This window comes from Anomaloglossus baeobatrachus, chromosome 5 (assembly GCF_048569485.1).
Source record: "Anomaloglossus baeobatrachus isolate aAnoBae1 chromosome 5, aAnoBae1.hap1, whole genome shotgun sequence".
NCBI classification, from domain to species: Eukaryota; Metazoa; Chordata; class Amphibia; order Anura; family Aromobatidae; genus Anomaloglossus; species Anomaloglossus baeobatrachus.
This window is the reverse complement of record NC_134357.1, coordinates 391,236,510-391,246,988: the sequence shown is the minus strand read 5'-3', so window position 1 is coordinate 391,246,988 and position 10,479 is coordinate 391,236,510. Positions and strand designations below refer to the sequence as shown.

General features: G+C 50.8%; 1 protein-coding gene across 1 annotated transcript in view; it reads right to left on the bottom strand.

Annotated features, from left to right (window-relative positions):
• CDK12 (cyclin dependent kinase 12) overlaps positions 1–10,479 on the bottom strand; it is a 125,367-nt gene that overhangs the window by 23,740 nt on the left and 91,148 nt on the right. Inside the window, exon 10 of the mRNA XM_075350127.1 lies at positions 147–263. Coding sequence (XP_075206242.1) covers positions 147–263 — 117 coding nt within the window. The remainder of the gene's footprint in view (positions 1–146; positions 264–10,479) is intronic.

The window sequence follows — 10,479 nt, the reverse complement described above, 5'->3', positions numbered from 1 at the left end:
TAACAGAAGGACAACATAAAAAAAAATGAGTGAACTAAATTGATTACAACACAGTCTAAAATTTCCCATTTTGATGAAACACTGAAAGCACAGCAAGATCTAGCTTTTACAAGACTGCAAATGCTTTTCATAGAAAACAGACTCACAAGGAGAACTCTTCTCGTAACCGTCGTCTATATTGTTTCTTGGGCTTCATGGTGTTAAAATATGGCAATTTGATAACATCTGGCCAAACTGCTGGACAAGGACTTCCACAGAGCCGACTACAAGAAAATACAGCCGGAATTCATTGTGTTAAAACATTTGACGTGACTTATTGGAGAGGAAGAAAGTTAGTTAAGTTTCAACAAAGTGAAAGTCCACTTTGACACATCTAACTTTCAGGTGATGTAAACAATGCGTTTTGACGTCTTAAATAAATAAAATAATAAATATATCTTTATTTTTACATAGCGCTAACATATTCCACAGCACTTTACATACCGTATTTTTCGGACCATAAGACGCACTTTTTTCCCCGAGATGTTGGGGGAAAGTTGGGGGTGCGTCTTATGGTCTGACTGTGGCTGCAGGGAATGAGGTGCTGCGGTGGAGTGGGTCATCAGGGGCACGAGCAGGCTGTAGCAGCCTGCTGTGACCATGTGGACCCGCTCATTACATATGCACGCCCATCCTCCCGCCCATCTGTCAGCGCAGAAGCCGGCGCTGACAGGTGGGCGGGAGGACGAGCGGGGACGCGCGCATAGTAAAGAGCCGGTCCACATGATCACCCCTGGCAATTACAGCCTGGAGTGATCATGTGCGGCTGTATTCACTGCTCCCCGCGCGTCATCATTAGCACGGGGTGCAGTGAATCAGTGCACTCACCCGTCCCCGTGTGTGGAGCTGTTCCCCTGCAGCACGCGATGTCTTCCTGTCTGTGCCGGTCAACTGATCTGTGCTGATCAGCACAGACAGGAAGACATCTCGTGCTGCAGGGGAACGGCTCCACACACACAGGTCATTGCCGCTGAGAGGAAGATGATCGGTGCTGGAGGGAGTGAGGAAAAGGTGAGTATAAACGTTTGTTTTTTTTTCTCTATGCTATAGGATACAGGCCATATACCAGGATGGTATATGAGCACGATGGGGGCATATAGCAGGATGGGAGTATATGAGCAGGATGGATGGGGGGTATATGAACAGGATGGGGGGGGTATATGAACAGGATGGATGGGGGGTATATGAACAGGATGGATGGGGGGTATATGAACAGGATGGGGGGGTATATGAACAGGATGGGGGGGTATATGAACAGGATGGATGGGGGGCATATGAACAGGATGGATGGGGGGTATATGAACAGGATGGGGGGGTATATGAACAGGATGGATGGGGGGTATATGAACAGGATGGATGGGGGGTATATGAACAGGATGGATGGGGGGTATATGAACAGGATGGATGGGGGGTATATGAACAGGATGGATGGGGGGTATATGAACAGGATGGATGGGGGGTATATGAACAGGATGGATGGGGGGTATATGAACAGGATGGATGGGGGGTATATGAACAGGATGGATGGGGGGTATATGAACAGGATGGATGGGGGGTATATGAACAGGATGGGGGTATATGAACAGGATGGGAGTATATGAGCAGGATGGATGGGGGTATATGAACAGGATGGGGGTATATGAGCAGGATGGATGGAGGGTATATCAATAGGATGGGGGTATATGAGCAGGATCATATACAAGGCAGGAGGATCATTACCAGGATGGGGTACCTTAGTAGAGAATTTGGGGACATTACCCCCCATAACAGTGTCAGCAGCAGATCCTTGCCCCATAACAGTTTGTCATGACCACATTTTTTTGCTTAAAGTTTTATTTTCCTATTTTCCTCCTCTAAAACCAGGGTGCGTCTTCTAGTCCGGTGTGTCTTATAGTCCGAAAAATACGGTACATCAGGAACACTGTCCCCATTGGGGCTCAATCTAAATTCCCTATCAGTAGGTCTTTGGAGTGTGGGAGGAAATCGGAGAACCTGGAGGAAACGTACACAAACACAGGGAGAACATACAAACTCCTTGCAGATGGTGTCCTCGGTGGGATATGAACCCAGGACCCCAGCGCTTCAAGGCTGTAGTGCTAACCACCGAGACGCCCTGATCCATGATGAAGACGTCAAGCACATCAAAACGCATTGTCTGAAGCTAAGATCTAAAGATACTTTGTCAGACACACGCAAGATGGCTTTTTTATTCTGCTAAAATAAAAAAAGTTTAGATTTTAATTCACCAGACCACTTATTGGAGTGATACGCTGGATGAACAACCCTTATTTTTTATCTTTATTTCTGGGTGTGCTTCCACTCTTCCCTCCTGCATCCGGATACTCCTGAGACTACATGCCATCTAACCGGACAACTGACTGGGGTAAGCTGGCTTTTGTATTTTTACAATAAAAAAAAGAAGCAAACAAGACATAGCTACACAAAATTGCCAAATTGGTATAATAAATCAGTCAGTTCGCTACAGAAAAGGCAAGACAAACCAATTTGCACAAAAACTGTCGCTTTTGTTGCTTTTTTCCGTGACCCATAAGGCTGGGGCCACACAGGGATTCCTGCGATCCCCTCGAATGACACTCGGCTCACGCTGGCAGTACAGCAGAGCCGAGTGTGCCTGCGACTGAGGTCCGACCATGCGAGCAGACCTCAGCTGCGGGGAATGGGCCGGCACTGAGGAGGGGAGGGGGGGGATTTATCTCCCTCTCTCCTCCGTTGCTGGCTATTGCCATTCTCGCACTGCAGTCGCAGTACACCGGTGTACCTTAAGTGCAGTGCGATTTTTCTCTCGCCCCAGTCACTTGAATGGGTGCAAGAGACACAATGATCACATTCCATCGCATGCTGCGATTTTCTCGGTCCGATTAGGGCTGAAAAAAAATAAAAATCGCTCATGTGCGCTGACACACAGGCTAATATTGGTCCGAGTGGAATGCGATTTTTTATCACACTCCACTCGCACCGATTTTCATGCCGCGTGGCTTAGGCCTAACAAACGGATTTTTGTGTACTCACCGTAAAATCGTTTTCTCTTAGCCATCATTGGGGGACACAGGACCATGGGTGTTCTGCTGCCTATCCATAGGAGGACACTAAGTAGATGCAAAAGCATAGCTCCTCCTCTGCAGTACACATCACCTGGCCGGGCCAGGCAGCCTCAGTTTTAGTACACAAGCAGTAGGAAAAAAAACAGTAAAAACTTCTCAGAGGAACATGAGAAAAGAAGAGTCATAACCAAATAAGGTACTGAGAGAACCAAGGCCCAACAGGGCAACAGGGTGGGTGCTGCGTCCCCCAATGATGGCTAAGAGAAAACGATTTTACGGTGAGTACACAAAAATCCGTTTTTCTCTGACACCTCATTGGGGGACACAGGAGCATGGGACGTCCTAAAGCAGTCTATGGGTGGGAAACATAAAAGAAGACAACACAACCCAAGGACTAGGAACCAGTCCCAGACAGCCTGGAGCGCCTACTGAGAGAGGTGCTCTACTGCCGTTTGCAGAATTTTCCTACCCAGATTTGCCTCAGTTGAAACCTGGGTATGGACTCTGTAATGCTTTGAAAACGTATGTAGGCTAGACCAGGTCGCAGCCTTACACACCTGTTCCACTGAAGCCTGATGCCGAATGGCCCACGAAGCGCCAACTGCTCGCGTGGAATGAGCTCGCAGCCCACTTGAAATGGGCTTGAGTTGCAAGCGGTAGACTTCCTGGATCGCAGAGCGAATCCAACAAGCCAGAGTCGCCTTTGAAGCTGCCTGTCCCTTCTTAGGCCCCTCAGGAATGACGAACTGTTTTCCTAAAGGGAGCTGTCCTGGATATGTAATATCTGAGAGCTCTGACGAGGTCTAACGAATGCAGAGACCTTTCCACCCTATGAACTGGGTGTGGACAAAAGGAAGGCAGAACAATGTCCTCGTTCAAATGACACGGGGTAAGAACCTTTGGAAGGAAACCGGAAGGGTGCGCAGAACCACCTTCTCCTGGTGAAAGATCAGAAAAGTCTCGCGGCAAGAGAGTGCTGCTAGCTACGGAACCCATCTGATGGACGTAATTGCCACCAGGAATGTTACCTTCCAGGACAGCAGAGCAAGGGAGGATTCCTTGAGGGGTTCAAAGAGAGACCTCTAGAGACCGTCCAGAACGAGGTTGAGGTCCCATGGGTCCAGCGTCCGTTTGTACGGGGGAACTAGATGGGAAACGCCCTCGAGGAAGGTCTTGACTTGCGGTTTTTGAGCCAGGTGGCATTGGTAGAAGATTGAGAGCGCTGAGACCTGCCCTTTAAGGGTACTGAGAGCCAACCCCGCTTGCAAGCCAGACTGTAGAAAGTCGAGAATTCTGGGGATGGCCAGAGGCATAGGCTGGACGTTAGTTTCCCTGCACCATGAAAGGAAGATTTTCCACGTACGGTGGTAAATGCGGGATGAAGCAGGCTTTCGGGCGCTGATCATGGTGGAGATAACTGTGTGGGAGAATCCCGCTCTTGTTAGTACCCAGGTCTCAATGGCCATGCCGTCAGCTTCAGGGCTCTGGAGTTCTGATGGGAAATGGGCCCTTGGGTCAGCAAGTCTGGGATGTCTGGAAGGCGCCACGGTGCGTCTGTGAGCATTTGTACTAATTCTGCGTACCATGCGCGCCTGGGCCAGTCCGGTGCTATCAGTATCACCGGGACTCCCTCTGCCTTGATCTTCCTGATTACCCGCGGCAGCAGGGGTAGAGGTGGAAAGATGTAAGGCAGTCGGAAGTGGTGCCGGGAGCAGACTAGACCATCCGCGCCGATGGACTGCGAGTCGCGTGACCTGGCTATGAACGCGGGTACCTTTGCATTCAACCTCGAGGCCATTAGGTCCACATCTGGTGTGCCCCAGCGAGTGCAGATGTGTAGAAACACATCTGGGTGGAGAGACCATTCTCCGGCGGCCAGGCCTTGGCGACTTAGAAAGTCTGATGCCCAGTTCTCTACCCCCGGTATGTGTACCACTGATATCACTGATCCCGTCGATTCGGCCCAGCTGAGGATCTTGTGGGCCTCGAGATAAGCCGCTTTGCTGCGGGTGCCCCCCTGCCGATTGATATAGGCTACAGCTGTTGCATTGTCCGATTGGACTCGAATCTGACGACCCGCTAGCAGAGGGCAGAACGCCCTGAGCGCGAGGAAGATCGCGCTGATTTCCAGGATGTTTATGGGTAGGGAAGACTCCTGGGGCGTCCAACGTCCTTGAGCAGTGTGGTGCTGGTACACTGCTCCCCAGCCTAGGAGGCTGGCGTCCGTGGTCAGGACCAGCCAGTTCACTGGGAGAAAAGATCTCCCCTTCGATAGGGATGAAGACCGAAGCCACCAGCGGAGTGCGTACCTGACTGAAGGCGTCAGGTGAAGATGTCTGTCCAGGGAGAAGGGGCTCTTTTCCCAGGCCGCTAGAAGGGCTAGCTGCAGTGGGCGGAGGTGCAGTTGAGCAAAGGGTACTGCTTCCATAGCCGCCACCATCCTGCCGAACACTTTCATGCTGAATCGAATGGAGCAAGACGGAGGATGTAGAAGGCAGCGTACCACTCGTTGCAGAGCAATCGCCTTATCCTGAGGGAGAAAGATCAAGCCGAGACGGGTGTCCAGGGACATGCCCAGAAAGGTGATGGATCGTGATGGGATCGGGGAGGATTTCTCTAGATTCACTAGCCACCCTAAGCGGGATAGGGTGTCCACAGTGATCTGTACGCTGGTTGAGCAGTCGCGGAAGGAGGGGGCCTTGATGAGGAGGTCGTCCAAGTAATGGAGAACGATTACTCCCCTGGCAAGAAGGACGCTCATGGCGGCCGCCATGACTTTGGTGAAGACCCTTGGTGCGGTGGCAAGGCCAAAGGGTAGAGCTACGAATTGAAGTGAGAGTCCTGAACTGCGAAGCGGAGGAACTTTTGGTGATCTGGGGCGATGGGTATGTGCAGGTACGCGTCCTTGATATCTATGGAGGCGAGGAATTCCCCTTCGACCATGGATGCAATAATGGACCTTAGGGACTCCATTCTGAATCTCCGTACATGCACATGTTTGTTTAGGTGTTTGAGGTCCAGGTTGGGTCGAAATGACCCATCCTTTTTGGGAACCACAAAGAGGTTGGAATAAAACCCCCCGAACTTCTCGTCGTCTGGGACAGGTATCACTCCTGCTGTTTGGAGCGAGTGGATTGCTGAGAAAAAAGCTTTGCGTCGTTTTTGAGTCTTTGGGGGGTTTGAGAGAAAGAATTTCGTACCCGAACCCCGAGTCGGTTCTATGCGGTAACCGGAAGACACAAGGTTTCGCACCCATTTCTCGTCTCAGGCGGCAGCCCAGATGTGTTGAAAAGAGCTGCAGTCGACCTCCTACAATGAGTGTGTTTTCCGGGGCGCCAAAAGGAGTCATGAGGGGGGAAAACGTCGTGGCTGAGTCTCCCTAGTCCTGGACTGTTTTGGTCTAGGCTGCCATGACGAAGTGTGTTTCGGGGAGGGCTGAGGTCGGTCCCTGCGTAGTCCGCGACTGGTGGCGGGGACAGCACGGGATGTCGACCAACCAAATCAGTTCCGAAAGGAGCGGAACGAGGACTGTGGACGTCTGGTGAAGGACGTCCTGGACTTCAGCTGGGGGAGGGAGGTACTCTTTCCTCCCGTGGCGTCAGAAATGAGATTGTTTGGCGAACGTCTGGACAAAATCGGTCTGGAAAAAAGGGAAGGCCCGTGAGAGACTTCTTGGAGGCAGAGTCCGCTCGCCATTGTCGGAGCCAGAGAGCTCTACGGATGGCTATGGTATTTGAGGCGGCAAACGCTGCGCAGGTAGCAGCGTCCATGGAGGGCTGCATGAGGTACTGCGCCGCAGCGACAATTTGAGCCGTTACCTCTGTGAAGGTATGAGTGAACTGGGATTCCTCAAGCGAATTGTTAAGGGATTCTGCCCAGACTGAGATCGCCTTTGCGACCCACACAGAGGCAAAGGAGGGCGAGAGGGAGGAACCCATAGCCTCAAAAGCAGAGCGGGCGAGGTGCTCCACCTGTCTGTCGGGTCCTTGATGGAGGAACCATCGGGTAAAGACAGGAGCGTCTTTGTGGTAAGGCGGGAGACCGGGAAGGTCGACTGAGGGCGGATCGGCCCAGCCCTTAGGGGCAGGTGAGGCAAAAGGGTACCGGGACTCCATGAGTTTTCGGTTACCGAAGTGCCTGTCAGGCTTCTCCCTTTGCTTTGTGAGGATAGAAACTCTGGGTGATCAGCGAAAACCTTGTAGGGTTTCCTTGCCCTCTTAAAGGAGACCGCATGGTCCGTGGTAGTGGATGGGGGATCCTCCACATGCAGAGTTTGGTTGATTGCTGCTATAAGGGAGTCTATTGCAGTTTGATCATCTGGGGAGGATGAAAACAAGGAATCCTCCTGGTACAAACAGCAATCTCCCTCCTCCAGCTCTTCAGAAGTCATGGAGCATGTTTTGAGAGCCTGCCCTGTGTGCTCCAGAGGGAGAGCCCTGGGGGCCATGAGAAAGTGCTGGAGACACCCGGCCGTGTGCTCTTTTCCTGATCCCTGCAACCGGTGAAGCATGTGCCCGGATTACCTCAGAAGGATCCTCCATAGGGGTATCCTCAGGCTGCGTTCCGTCCAGGGGCCCAGATGGGTGTGGAGGACGACATTGCATAGCCAGAATCAGGTTCTGTGACAGTTTTTCCATGGATTGGGACAGAAACTGTGCCCATTCCGGTGGGCTGGGAGCCCTAGTCTCTGGGCTGACGGTTGCGGCGGTGGTGGCAGGGGGATCTTGGGGGGCTTTAGGGGCACAGGACTCACAGAGAGAAGAGGTGTGTTTACGTGGTAACTCAGCGTGGCAGGCAGTGCAGGCTGAATAATAGACTATGTGGGCCTTAGCACTCTTAGTGCCCTTAGAATTCTGCATGTTCCTAATAGGAGTATGCCAGGAGGGGGAGCAATGGTCAGCAGAGCTACAAGTGAAGCAAGCACCTCACCAGAATCAGCCGATGGCCCTGGAGTAAGCTCTGTGGAGATCTACGCATGCTTTCCTGGAGGGGCGGGGCTTATCGCGGCCGCGGGGGGCGGGGCTTAGCGCTAAAAGAGCGCGAAGAAGAAGTCCGTGTGCCCCCCCCTGCTGTGGGTAGTAAAAAACGGCGGGAAGGGTGCTTCTGACAGTTTTCCTCCCTCTCCCTCCAGTCATCACACAGCTTGTCACTGGTGGTTATCTCTGCCGGCTTTTCTGCTAGAACAAATAAACAGAACAAATAAACAGCGTGAGTTCCTGAGCTCTGGGCCCTCCCCCTGCAACTGGTAAATTATCTGTGCAGGACTTTCTGCAAACAGCGAGGGACTTTCCTCCAGTCAGCGAGCTACAGAAAAGTTAACACTGTGTTCAGGATCCCTGGGGCTCCCCTCCTTGCAATCAGCAAGGGACTTTCTCATAATAAACACTGTAAATTGAGCAGTCCTGGGAGCCTTCCCTGCACAGTCCTTTCTCCCTTTGTCTGGGAAACCAGTCAGGGGGGATCTCACCTTAAACACTGCTTCAGTCCAGGCAGTGGAAATAGCAGAGTCAGCTTGCTGTGTCCGGTCACACAGGTGCCATGTTCAACTCAGAGCCCGCAAAGAGGGGCTGAGGAATTGTGCCTCTGCCTTGGGCTCTGGAAAACCGGTGTCTGTGGAACCAGTCGTCCAGCCCAGGATCCAGCGTCGCAGGAGGGGGTACGTGGAGGCGACACTCCACGTTCCCGCCCGTTGATGGTAGTGGGAGATCGGTCCCAAAAGGAAACAGTCGCCCTCAAAAAATAATAAACCTTGAAAGGAAGTGCCTCCTACAGACACTAAGCTAAAACTGAGGCTGCCTGGCCCGGCCAGGGGGTATATACTGCACAGGAGGAGCTATGCTTTTGCATCTACTTGTCCTCCTATGGATAGGCAGCATAACACTCATGGTCCTGTGTCCCCCAATGAGGCGTCAGAGAAACTTTCATTTTTCAGGATATGGGGCTGTATGATGGCTTATGTTTTAGTCCCTGAGCTGACCTTTTTTTACTGATAGCATTTTAGAGTAGATACAATGCTTCAATCTTCCAGGCTCTGAAGCATATAATGAGGACCGGAGGCAGTCTTATCTTCCGGGCAGCATAGACCCCATAGTCTGGAAGATCGAAGGTATAAAATATGATTTTTACTGAACAAGCAATCATCCAGGAGGCATACATCTATGACCAATTGTTTTTTAGTGACCACATCACATTTGAAATGAATTTGAGACAGAACAAAAGCAAAAAACAGTTTTAAGTGCATCCCCATCAGACTGCTCAAAACCACATCCAAGAAGTTTATTAACACATCAGATGCTTCACAGCAATTTCAGCAATACGGAAGGAGAAAATAATAAATTGTACCTTTTCCCCACAAAGATACTGCGTTAATCGAAATTTTGCATTTTCACGAGTGTAACAGGAAGAAAAGGACCATGTATAAGATTTGTTGTTTCATTTCTCCTTAGTGGGCAGATACTCCACATGTAGTGGAAAACTACTGTTTGGGCGCACATTAGAGTTCAGAAGGGAAAGAGTGCCATTAGAGTTTTGGAATGCAAAATTGGCTGAAATAGAGACAGTGGACACCAAGATGCCTAAACAGTGGAACCCCCACCCAAAACAAAAAAAAAAAAAAAGATCCCATCTTGGAACCTAGACCGCCTCAAGGAAATTATTTAAAAGGTGTGGTGATCACACTGAACCATTCATTGGGTGGTGAAGAAAAGATAAAAATAAAGAGAATTTTGTTTACTTACCGTAAATTCTTTTTCTTATAGTTCCGACATGGGAGACCCAGACCATGGGTGTATAGCTTCTGCCTCCGGAGGACACACAAAGTACTACACCAAAAGTGTAGCTCCTCCCTCCGAGCATATACACCCCTTGGATGACAAATCCAACCAGTTTAGTGCAAAAGCTGAAGGAGGACATCCACCCACAAGTAGAGAGAGTAAAACCCGGAATAACCGGAACCTCTGTCTACAACAACAGCCGGTGAAAACACACGGAACAAGAACTGCCAACAGGGCAGGCAACAGGGAGGGTGCTGGGTCTCCCATGTCGGAACTATAAGAAAAAGTATTAACGGTAAGTAAACAAAATTTTCTTTTTCTTCATCGTTCCTTATGGGAGACCCAGACCATGGGACGTCTCAAAGCAGTCCATGGGTGGGAAATAAACAGAAACTGAGAAGTAGGCAAAACCTAACTTCACAAATGGGCGACAGCCACCTGAAGGATGCGTCTGCCCAAGCTCGCATCTGCCGAAGCATGAGCATGCACTTGGTAGTACTTCGAAAAGGTGTGCAGACTAGACCAAGTGGCAGCCTGACAGACCTGCTGAGCCGTAGCCTGGTGCCTGAAAGCCCAACAGGCGCCGACAGCTCTGGTAGAGTGCG